Source organism: Euleptes europaea, chromosome 7, assembly GCF_029931775.1.
Source record: "Euleptes europaea isolate rEulEur1 chromosome 7, rEulEur1.hap1, whole genome shotgun sequence".
In the NCBI taxonomy this organism is placed as follows: domain Eukaryota; kingdom Metazoa; phylum Chordata; class Lepidosauria; order Squamata; family Sphaerodactylidae; genus Euleptes; species Euleptes europaea.
Genome location: NC_079318.1, coordinates 76,327,291 through 76,339,474, shown reverse-complemented (window position 1 = coordinate 76,339,474; position 12,184 = coordinate 76,327,291). Strand labels below are relative to the sequence as shown.

Below are 12,184 nucleotides of genomic sequence, written 5' to 3'. Positions count from 1 at the left end.
TTTCCAGTCTTCTATTTCAGATATATGGGTTTGCTTCCAAGTTCTTGCCAGAACCGTTCTGGCTGCAGTTGTAGCATATTTAAAAACGTCATGGAATTTCGAAGGCAAGTTTGGTGGCACCATGCTGAGTCGATAATATTTTGGGTCAAATGTTATCTTTGTATTTAGTATCAACTGAAGTTCTCGGTGGATTCTTTTCCAGTATATTTGTAATTTTGGACATGTCCACCAAACATGAAAATAGGAACCGTCCGTGTCTGTACCTCTGCATCTTGAGTCCCTTCTTTGTAACACCCCTCCCACCTTCTCACTGGGATGTAAGGGCTCAGAGATCTCCTTTCTGACTTGTATCCGACGAAGGGAGCTTTGCCTCTTGAAAGCTTCTACCCCCAAAATCTTGTTGGTCTCCAAGGTGCAACTGGACTCGAATCTAGAAACGAAAGGAGAAGTGATAAAAATAGATATGAGTGAAGTGGGGGGGGGCAAGCAGCTGCTTTGGCGTCATAACCCCCCTTGTTCCCAGTCAGAGGGATTTTCATATACTGGGCTGGTGTTTTTCAGAAATGGCAAGTGACAGCAGCAGTTAAATGGCCAGCAGTAAAGAGTCTGGAGCTTAAGACCTTTGGGACCTGGGGGGGAAACAGCTTCTGTTTCTCTGGTTAGAGCCTGCTGATATCAGAGGCACAGAGATGCCAATTGGCTTCTTTTAGAGGAAAGGCCATGTCTCGCTTGGCTCTGCTGACCTGTAACTTAGGCCAGGTATAAATGTGACAGGGAGCAGTGCAAAGTCTCTGCGTCTCGTTTAAACTGTTCTGTGATCCACGCAGGGTAGCTATCCATGCTCCATAGCCAGCAAAATATTAGCTATGGATCTCTGGTGTGCAGACTAAACTTGTGGGGCTGCTTTGCACAGCTTTTAGCACTGTTTAAACAAGACTCTGGCAAAGCCACAAGAGAGGAGCTCTTGGTGGCTTTATACTTTAAATTGGGACTTAACAAGGCCATCTTCTGGTCACTAGGGGTGTGGAGGGGCGAGGTAGTTGTGAATTTCCTGCATTGTGCAGGGGGTTGGACTTGATGGCCCTGGTGGTCCCTTCCAACTCTGCGACTCTATGATTCTATGGACAAACAGCTGAAGAAATGAAGGGGAATGGGACCAGTGATGGAAAGGACTTCCCTGAGGGCGCAAGGCCTGCCCCAAGCCATCATTTACGCTTCTGGTGGCTTCAGAGCCAATTCCAGGTGAAGGGAGCAATTGTTCCCCTTCTGAACAAGTTGGATGGCCCACCCAGGTATGGGAGATGCGTTCCAAAAAGCATGAAGTCATGCTGCCTGAACAGTCTCCTGTCCCTGATGATTTACTTAAGGATGGCTTCAGAGGTTGTGTCCCCCTGGAACCCAAAAGGGAAACAAAGAATTTGGGAGGTGTACATGCATACCTGCAATGTGATGGCTACATAGTTGGGCTACACATAGGGTTGCCAGCTCCAACTTGGAAAATACCTGGAGATTTGGGGGGTGGAGCCTGAGGAGGGTAGGGTTAGTGGGGGGGAGGGACTTCAGTGGCCATAGAGTCCACCTTCCAAAGTGGCCATTTTCTCCAAGGGAACTGATCTCTGACACCTGGAGATCAGTTGTAATAGCAGGAGATCTCCAGCTACCACCTGGAGGTTGGTAACCCTAGCTACACAGGAGACTGGTCCCTTGTTTTGAGGAAATGCCACATTGCACCTGAGTGCTCCGTTATGTGCCCGTGCAAAGCAAAATTGACACACGTGTGTTCTGTGCAAAACACGGTGCACATATGTTTTCATGCGTCAAAACGACAGCTACGCAAGGAAGCTCTTGAAGCTCTCCAAGTTACTGCCTGCCTGCCTGCCACCTGCAATTTCAGAAGAGGAAAAATCAGTTTTGGCTAGGAGGGACAGGATGGTTTTGCAGAAGGACTTGCTGCAGGTAGGGTTGTGTGCTTTTTGCAGAGAAGGGAAACAACCTGCAAAAGAGCTGGGGAGGGGGCGCTATAGACGGGGTGGGGAAGATTGAAGGGTAAAGAGCCTGTTGTGGGGCTGATTTTCACTCGCTGACTTAAACCAGCCTAATGAATCTCTGGTGGAATATCTCTAACCATTTTACAAAGGTGGGAACAGTTGCAGGCTCTGCCAAAGTGGTTATTTTGGGCACATAAGCACTGGAGTCTGTCTGCTTCTTAAAGATGTTTAGAGCTGCATGCAGCTGGCGCCAGACCAAACCTCATGTGGGCTGGCCGGCAAGCGTCTTTAAAATGAAACCTGCGTCGAACTATTCTGAGCCATCCGAGGGCCTTGCTGACAACCACAGGGCCCGTTCCTCAGTCCTTACCACAGCTTGAGACTGCACAGCAGATGCTTCTGAACAAAACCCTCGAGATGCGGTAGAAGAAGACTGAAATGGGGTGGGAGGAGAGGGAAATTGGCTGAGGGAAAGCAGAGCTTCAAGAAGAAGAAGAATAGTTGGTTTTTATATGCCGACTTTCTCTACCACTTAAGGCAGAATCAAACTGGTTTACAATCTCCTTCCTTTCCCCTCCCAACAGACACCCTGTGAGGTAGGTGGAACTGAGAGAGCTGTGACTAGCCCAAGGTCAACCAGCTGGCTTCATGTGTAGGAGTGAGGAAACAAATCCAGTTCACCAGATTAGTGTCCGCCGCTCATGTGGAGGAGTGGGGAATCAAACCCGGTTCTCCAGATCAGAGTCCACCACTCCAAACCTCTGCTCTTAACCACTACACCACACTGGCTCTTCAGTATGTAGCTTGAACCGAGCCCAGCTGCCAGCAGAGGAGTGCTGAAATCTGCTTCAGTGGACTGAACTGAGTGGCATGGATTTAAACGTTGAAGGCTGTGGTGCCCAATGGTTTGAGTCCAGGCCTTGTGGTTGGGGAGGAGATTATACAGTGGGCTTCCTAGAGGCACCTGGTTGGACACTGTGTGAACAGACTGCTGGACTTGATGCACCTTGGTCCGATCCAGCATGACATCTCTTATGTTCTTAGTATGGAGAAGAATGGGGGTGGGAATTTGAGCATGTCCTAGTGGGATCTGTGTGAGTGCTTCCCAAAGGGTCTTGCTACATGACATAATTTTTAATATGTTGGGTCCAGGTTGACTCACTTTCCATCCAGCCACACAGCAGCTGAAGGGAATGGCTTTTTAAAAAAATATGTGGGGCCAATTCAGCTTGGGACTGTGATACGAGTTGAGGTGGGCATCCTGCCTTCTCCCTGCACCATTTTCCCACGTCAGAGCAGCCTTGGCAGGGGGTTGTTTGTCCCATTTTAGAGCCAAATGTGTAGGGAATACCACAAATGCAGATATAGAATGGGACAAATGTCCCCCTGGGGCCATTTCAGCTCAGGAAAATTACACAGTGGGAGAAGCAGGAGCCCCCCCACCCCACCCATACTGCAGTTGCAGCCAAATTGTGCCCCTGTAGATGTTTTAAATGTCATTTCCTTCAGCTGCTGTGTGGCAGCGGGGAAAGAAAGGCGAGGCAGGGGAACCAGGAACCTGACTGGTTAAAAATTGTATCCTGTGGTTGTTCTAAAGTCTTCAGGGAAGGGAAACCCTTGAATTGGTCCCCAAATCTTGCCTTCCAGAGGCTGGTGGTCAGGCACAGATTCACAGGCAGGAACAATATGCCACATGGCTTCAGGGTGGGAGAACTCCTCCCCCACTTCCTTTCTTCCAGAGTTTTGAAAGAGGGGATAAGGAAAATAAAGGCAGTCTAAGGGATTTTATTTTTTTTAGAAGGCACGGGAGTAGAGTGTGCAACCCCCCCCTCCCAAGTAAGTCCTTCACTCAGTAGTCGTGCACCTGCTTTTCATGCAGACGGTCCCAGGTTCAATCCCTGGTACCTCCAATTAAAGAATCTTAGGCAGCCGTGAAGAGCTATTGCCAGTCAGAGTACACAATCCCAGGCTATGTCGAAGAAGGAGAAGAGTTGGTTCTTATATGCCGACTTTCTCTACCAGTTAAGGTAGAATCAAACTGGCTTAGAATCACTTTCCCTTCCCCTCCCCACAACAGACACCCTATGAGGTAGGTGGGGCTGAGAGAGTGTGACTAGCCCAAGGTCACCCAGCTGTCTTCATGTGTAGGAGTGGGGAAACAAATCCAGTTCACCAGATTAGCCTCCACCGCTAATGTGGAGGAGTGGGGAATCAAACCCGGTTCTCCAGATCAGACTCCACCGGTCCAAACCACTGCTCTTAACCATTGCATCATGCTGTAGTCCAATGGCCTGGCTCTCTGTGTGGCATATTTTCTATCTCTGGCTTAAGGGTCTCCAGTACCAAGGTTGGTCTACTTGAAATCTTGGAAAGAGCCACTGCCAGTCTAAGAACACGATATTGGGCTGGATGAAATCAGTGATCAGTATAAGGCACTTGTATATAGACTTTGCTCAGCAAGGCTCAGATCTTTGGATGGGCCAATAGGGGTGTGCATCGGATAAAGCTGAACTGGAAAAAAAATACCTTTTTGATATTTTCAGGGGGGGGGGTTATTGGGGGGAAATGGTGGCAATTAAACGGAGCCGAAAAGCGGATCCCCAAATAATGCCTCTAATTCAGGGTTTTTTTTCTTCAAAAAATTGAAAAATTCTAGCTCTATTAAACCCAAAGCCAAAAAATACTGAAAAAAATGGTGCAGCCCTAAGTCAACCTGCTTCTGGCTTGCTCCCCCCAAATGCGTTGATTCTGCTCTGCCAACCGCTCCCATTAGTTCTTGGTGCCCCGGCTCTGTTCCCCGCTATGGCCCTGGCCTGTTTAATTAACCTTTGTGATGTATACAGGTTTCCAGTTTCTGCATTTCTCCAGCTACTTTGGGCAGAAGATTTTTATTTTATTGATGCAAAGTACACACAGTTCTGCCCATAGCCAGGCTGTTTTGGAATGCCTCCATCTCAATTTGGTTTTTCCAACTCTTCCTCAAAACTGTCTCCACAGATTAAATGTGGAAATACAAAAAAATCAGCAGCTTTTATCTTTCCTTCGTTCCCTGAAAGCTGCAGGAGGTAGATTGAGGCATCATTTCTAAAATTATTCTCTTCATTCCTTCTTCTTTTCCCCACCCCCAGTTTGTGAAGTTTGCAAACATTGAGGAGGACACGCCCTCTTATCACAGGAGCTACGACTTCTTCGTGTCCCGCTTCAGTGAAATGTGTCACTCCAGCCATGATGACTTGGACATCCGCACAAAGTGAGTCCTGGGCTGATGCTGTTGGGTTGAACCGGTCTCTTTGAATCCACTTGCCAATGGCAAGCCCCTTCTCAGCTAGTCCCTTTTGCTCACCCCACAGTTACTTCTTTGGGGTTAAGTCATGCAAACCTTCCACTCTCAGGAGGAGAGTTTGCTTCTCCTCTCCCCCTGACTTGGTCAGCAAACCCCAATGCTGGCTTGTCCCCCACACACACACATACCTTCTGCCCTTGCCTGACTTTTGAGCCCACCTGGCTTCCCTTCTGGGATTGGTTCCCAGCTTCTGCCCCACAAAGCTCTCTCCAGTGTGGTGTGCGACCTGGCCCTTGTATTCCTGACATGCCTCTAGATGTCTGGGTGTCATACCATGTCCACGTTCTGGGGGACTGTCAAGTGCTGTCAAGTTGCGGACAATTTATGGCAACCCTGTAGGGTTTTCAAGGCAACAGAGGTAGTTTGCCAGTGCCTGCCTCTGCGTAGCATCCTTGGACTTCCTTGGTGGTCTCCAAGCACTAACCAGGGCCGACCCTGCTTAGTTTCCAACATGTGATGAGATTGGGCTAGCCTGGGTCATCCAGGTCATGGCAAAAGAGCTATACCAGTCCTGATCTCAGACCTTCAGCTTTTCAATGGAATGTTTAACTTAAAATCTAACCTTATGTGTGAACATTGCAGAGAAGTTCCCTTTCCTTACCTGGGGATGACTCTGCCCCCCGGAAGGACTAATTATGAATAACAGGACCAGGTGAATATTATTTACAGCCATCAGAGCTGTGCTCTGCTGCACTGGAAGCAAGTACCCCCCCTCCCTCTGCAATGAATTCTGTACTGTTGTGGCCTCGGATCCGTTTCATTCCCCCGCCCGACTGTTCTCGGAGTGCTGTTCAGCCTTCAATTAGCCTGCCAAGGATGTTCTTTAATTGCTGCTTCTCACTCCTTGACAAAGCAGGATGCCGGGGGAAGTTTTGCAGAGGTTGTGGGATAGTGAGTTGCCAAGGTCTGGCGAGGGTGGTGGGTTGGCCTGCATCGCAGCAGGGGCTGTGGAAGCAGGCACGGAATTGACTATTAGCTGTACTGAACTTGTCTCCTTATTTTATATTATTCTGCTCCTGTCTCTGATTCTGACGTGTGGAAATTATTCATCCGCTCCCTATCAGGCTAGCAGTGTCATTCCAATTAAATTTGATTTGGCAGTGGGTTCCCAGTGGACCAAAGGAATCATTTCTTCGCATGGTTAGCTCGGAGAGTCCACTATTAGCTTGTAGAATCCACAACACCATGAGGCTGCTAGCTTAAGAGGGGTCTGGACAAAAGGAACCTGTTTAAAGGAACCTGTTGAGTTTAAAGGAGCCACCATGGCCAGAGGCAGCGTACCTCACAATACCATGTGCTTGGGAAAATTGTATAATTTAGGGGAAGACCAATTATTTTTGTGCCCTGCTTGTGACCTTCCCAGAAGCTTCCAGCTGACCATTGCTGGCAACAACATGCCAGCTGAGATGGACCATTGGTTGGATCCAGCAGAACTCCTGTTATGTTCTTAAAAATTTCAAAGCCATCAAAAGGACAAGCAAAATATCTTTTGCTAATATCAAATTAAATAACGGGCTGTTCTAAAAAAACTGGAAGGGTGCTCTTGAATTTTCAGGGATCTGTGGGAAAAAAGAAATAACTGTTTCTTCACTCCATCAGTAATTAACGAATGGCGTTCACTGCCATAAAGACATAGTGATGGCCGTGGGATTAACATGTCCTCTTCAGACACAAAAGGGAGTGTGTGGGAGAAGGCATTCCTTCAGACAGTGAGAACCAGACTGTTGAGGGCTTTAAAGCTGAAAAACTAGAAATGTTGCTTGGAAACTCAGTGGTAGCCAGTACAGGGGCTTCAGAACAGCAGTTTTATCTTCTTTTCAGCTGGCACTAGTGAATAATGTAGCTGCTGCATCCTGGGTCCCTAGCTTGTAAAGGTAGTTTTCAGAGTGAATTGTTGTGATCTTCTAGCCTAGAGATTACGAAGGTACTCATTAATAGCAACTAGACCCACATTTCCCAGGGATGGATGCCGCAAAAGGAATATCACAAGGTAAGCAAATCGGCATGACTTGTGAAATTTTGGATTGCAGAAATAAGGCTGAAGTTGTGTATTTCCCCCCCCCCCCAACAAAAGCACACAATCTGCTTCGTGAGATGCATTCTTCTTTGAGGGCTGTTTTCTTTTCTTTTTTAAAAAAGCGTATTTAGGATGACAGCCTGCCTTCCATTATTGCATACTTCTGTCCTCAAAGGGTTTGCAATCAACATAATTAAAGAGACAGCAGAAAGGAAGTGAAACAAATTAAAAGCAATTCTAAATAGCACTGCGCAGAGAAGAATATTTACATGGTTAGGAGCCTATTTCTTTCTTTTTTTTTTCATATTCCCTCCCCCGCAATTCCCCTCTTTCTTCCTCCTCTAAATCAAAGCTTTGGAAACTGTCAGAACGTCATTCGTTCTGCCTCCTGCTTAAGACAGGGATTTTATTTCTCTCTTTTACTTGAGAAAAACCTCTTGCATCCTAAATTTGATCTTCCCTGGGTATTCGTATTGGATGTTTTGGTTCCATTGTTAAGGCTCCTTTTAGTATTGAAATGCAGCTGTTCTTCTTTCTCCTTTCCAAGGATACGAATGTCTGGCATAAAAGGTCTTCAGGGAGTAGTCCGAAAGACAGTCAACGACGAACTGCAGGCCAATATCTGGGACCCTCAACACATGGACAAGATTGTGCCTTCGCTGCTGTATAATCTGCAGCAGACAGAGGAAGCGGAAAGGTGAGCCAGGCGTGCCTCCTTGTGGCTTCATTCATGGGTTTGTGATGCCTTGATCCAGGAATTGCCGCAGTCGGACAGATGGCAGGGGGTCTCCCGTACCACCCCTTTCTAAATAGGTGCTACCAGAAATAAATCAGCTAAAGCCACTTGAGAATCCAGGCTGACTCTCCCATCAAGGAGGCTGCCTACTGTGTCTCTGTATGATTCACAGCTCTAGCCTTGCCTCCTTCCAGTGAGGAGCTATGTCCAGATGAGTGGTTTATGCAGAAAATCAGGATGACTTTTTTGGGTTGGAAGAATGAAGTGACTATCCAGTTTTTTTTAAAAAAAGTATGCTACTTCTATTGGTGAAGTTTTTTGAAGTTATGCTGAGTCAGACCACTAGTCTATCAAGGTCAATATTTCTATTCTGGCTGGCAGTGGCTATCCAGGGTCTCATGTAGAGGTCTTTCACATCCTCTATTGCCTGATCCTTTGAACTGGAGATGCCAGGGGTTGAACTTTGGGACCCCCTCCATGCAAAGTAACTGCTCTGCCACTGATCTCTGCCCCTCCTTATCTGTCATGTTCCTTCTGCAATTACAACAGCTAGAGTACATAATGTCATGACAATATCAATTTGACCCATTTCGACAGGCTAAATTAACATTATGGGCCAATACAGATAAAAAAATAGGGAAGATATTTTTTTAATGGAAGGCGTGGACACATGGCTGTCTGGGCACATGGTGGGAGAAGACAAAGGCGCTGCGAGAAGCTGGATTTAAGAGCTGCACTTATCTCTCATTTCGAAGTACTCAGACCCATCGATAGCTTTGGATACTCCCTGAAAACCTGTAGTTCTCTGCTTGTACAATTCACATTCCTGCCTACTTTTTGGACTGTCCCTCCATCCAGTTTTCCCTACAAAAAAGCCTATTTTTTTATTTCTTGAGCTCATATATTTAGTTATTGATATATAAATAACTAAATATTATATATATTGCTTTCCCCACCACCACCCCTGGGGATCCCAATGCAGCTTACAACATCAGTCCGCTGTCTCCACTTTATCCTTGCAAGAACCAATCTGTGAGGTGGGTCAGGCTCAGAGAAAGTGACTGGCCCAGGATCACCTAGTGAGCTTCCATGGCAAGGTGGGGATTCAAACCTGGGTTTACCAGATCCTAGTCTGAAACTCTAACCACTACACCACACTGGCTCCCACTCTGGCATGGGGCTCTCATGTAAAAAGCTGACCAGGGATGTACCTACTAAGTTCTAACAAGTACCTAGCATTCCTGGACTTTGTACCAGTTGACGATGATGAGTTTTTGTTATTTTCTCAGCTGAGGTCTAAATATGACTTGTCAGCCTCTGTTGAATGGCACTATTGACAACTGCAACGTTTGTTGTTACCTAAATATGGCCCTACAGCACTCCTTGTTTCAGAATCTCTTTTACTTTTAGAAACCATCATTGAATCAATGCAGAAAATGAAACCTACAATATTTGCTTATATATATTTGATGTCGATTAATAAAGGCATGCAGAGTCTCGGAAATGAATGACATAAGGACCTAGATCACTCTATTTTGCCAAAGCAATGGGATATTATCCTAAACTTGATATTTCTTGTTTCTGTGGATCTCAAGCTGTGACTTATTCAGCAAAAAATTATGTTTAGGATACACTGGACACCACAGTGTATTTTTAGTAAAATACTAAGTAGAGGCTAATTTCTCGCATTGTAACTTACAAGGCCGGCATGCCTCTTAAATATATGCTTGGAACCTGTTTAGTTATTTGGTCTTTTGGAGATGAAGTAAATACTCATATCAGTTTTGTATTAGAATATTCATTGATCTTTGAAGATGCTTATGTTCTTTTCAACTATCCTGAAGGATCACTGATAGTTAACAGGAATGGACCCTCCATGCCCCTTTTTTGTCATTAAGTCACATCTGACTTATGGTGACACCTGATGGGGTTTTCAATACAAGAGAGGTTTGGAGGTGGTTTGCCATTGCCTGCCTCCACGTCACGACCCTGGTACTCCTTGGAGGTCTCCCATCCAAATACTTGCCAGGGACAACTCCGTTTAGCTTCTGAGATCTGATGAGATCAGGCTAGCTTGGGCTATCCAGATCAGGGCTCCATACTCTTAATGTTGCTAAAAGACTTATTATTAATACACTGGAGTGATAATTGCCCAGCTCCCATAATCCATTGGATTGAGGACCTTACAACCATATCAACATTTGAACATAGGGCATATAAACGACAATTATGAATTGACATATTTTTAGATATTTTGAAACTTTGTATAGATTAATCATAGAATCACAGAGTCATAGAGTTGGAAGGGACCACCAGGGTCATCTAGTCTAACCACCTACACAATGCAGGAAATTCATAACTATCTCTCCCCCCCCCACCCTCAGTGACCCCTACTCCATGCCCAGAAAATGGCCAAGATGCCCTCCCTGCTTATCTGCAGACTTGACACCGTTGTTGGGGTTCCAATAAAAATTTTTTAATGTTTTTTTTAAAAAAATGTTTCACTTGGCCCCAGGTAAGCTATTCATCCACGTCTTCTCCTTTCTTGTTCAGCCGCTCCCCTTCTCCCTTGCAAACCACCGAGAAGGAGAAAGAGAGTCCAGCAGAACTGTCTGAGCGATGTCTGCGAGAGCTGCTGGGCCGGGCAGCTTACGGCAACATCAAAAATGCAATCAAGCCCGTCATGATGTAAGTCCCTTGAAGTGACCCTTCTGCTGTCGTCTGAGCCCGCCTCGGTAGCTCCTTTGGTGATGTGTTTGGTGCAATGGAGGATGGCGGGGCGGGGGGAAGCATTGGGTTGGATCCAACCAGATTTTCTGCTGGTGAAAAGGAAGGAGAGGTTCCACTTTTACCACCAAAAAAGGCTATGTTGGAAATCTCAGGACATTCATGGACAAAAAACCATGTGGGACTGGAACTGTAGTAAGGAGGACATTTGGGGGAGACTAAATAAAAAGCTGGATTTGAATTTCCTCTTTCTTCTGAGTTGAAGGCCACTGTTGGAGCATACTGCTTAGCACAAGAAGTGGGGTTTTTTGTTTAAAAGAAGGATTGGACTCATTCACAGAGTCCAGGTAGCTAAATGGGTCTTCCAGGTGTAGACATAACAACATAAGAAAACTATGCTGGATCAGACCAAGGTCAATCAGTTCCAGCAGTCTATTCACACAGTGGCCAACCAGGAAGCCCACAAACTACTGCAGCAGCATTCTCCTGCCTGTGTTTCAAAGCACCTAATATAATAGGCATGCTCCTCTGATCCTGGAGAGAATAGATATGCATTCATTTTGACTAGTAGTTATGGATAGCCCTATCCTCCATGAACTCCCCTCTTCAAGCCTTCCAAGTTAGCGGCCATCACCACATCTTGGGCCTCCTTGAGTGGCTATCCTGCTTTACTTTATCATACCCTTTCATATCTACGCCATCCCCATGTGGGCATTTTCCCCTTTGTCCATTTGCAATTAGTCTGCCTGAACTGGATGCTTCTCAGCTCCTGACAACTTTTCCCCCAGGTTCAGTTTAAAAGCTGCTCTGCCATCTTTTTAAGGTTATGCACCAGCAATCTGATTCCATCCTGGTTCAAGTGGAGCCCATCCCTTTTGTACAGGCCCAGCTTGTCCCAAAATGTTGCCCAGTTCCTAACAAATCTAATGCCTTCCTGCCTACACCACCATCTTATCCACTAATTGAGACTCGCCAACTGTGCCTACCTAGCTGGTTCCTGCATGTGGAACAGGTAGCATTTCTGAGAGAGCTACCTGGCTTGTGTGTATTGATGGGATGTCTGGACTTTGTGACCCCTTTTGCCCTTATCTTTTCCCCAAGCCACCTGGATAACCACTCGCTATGGGAGCCAAAAACCTTTACTGTCCGCTGCTTCAAGATCATCATGTACTCGATCCAGGTGAGTGAGGCTAGTATCTTTTTTCAGTCCTGTGCCATAAGGGAACGAGGTGTGTATTGCAGGACCAGCATCGCCCACCCAGCCAGCAAGGTAACGAGCTTCAACAGAGGGGCAGGAAGCCTCCCTTCTAGGGCTCATGCTCTGATCCTGGGGAAATTGCTTTAGAATTTGGCTGTTGCTGTTCACAGAGCCA

The 12,184-nt window shown here is 46.3% G+C and overlaps 1 protein-coding gene across 1 annotated transcript in view; it reads left to right on the top strand.

Moving 5' to 3' along the window:
* EFR3B (EFR3 homolog B) overlaps positions 1 to 12,184 on the top strand; it is a 107,269-nt gene that overhangs the window by 62,353 nt on the left and 32,732 nt on the right. The window contains exons 5-8 of the mRNA XM_056853010.1: positions 5,117 to 5,238; positions 7,896 to 8,045; positions 10,638 to 10,772; positions 11,913 to 11,991. Of these exons, the coding sequence (XP_056708988.1) occupies positions 5,117 to 5,238; positions 7,896 to 8,045; positions 10,638 to 10,772; positions 11,913 to 11,991 (486 nt within the window). The remainder of the gene's footprint in view (positions 1 to 5,116; positions 5,239 to 7,895; positions 8,046 to 10,637; positions 10,773 to 11,912; positions 11,992 to 12,184) is intronic.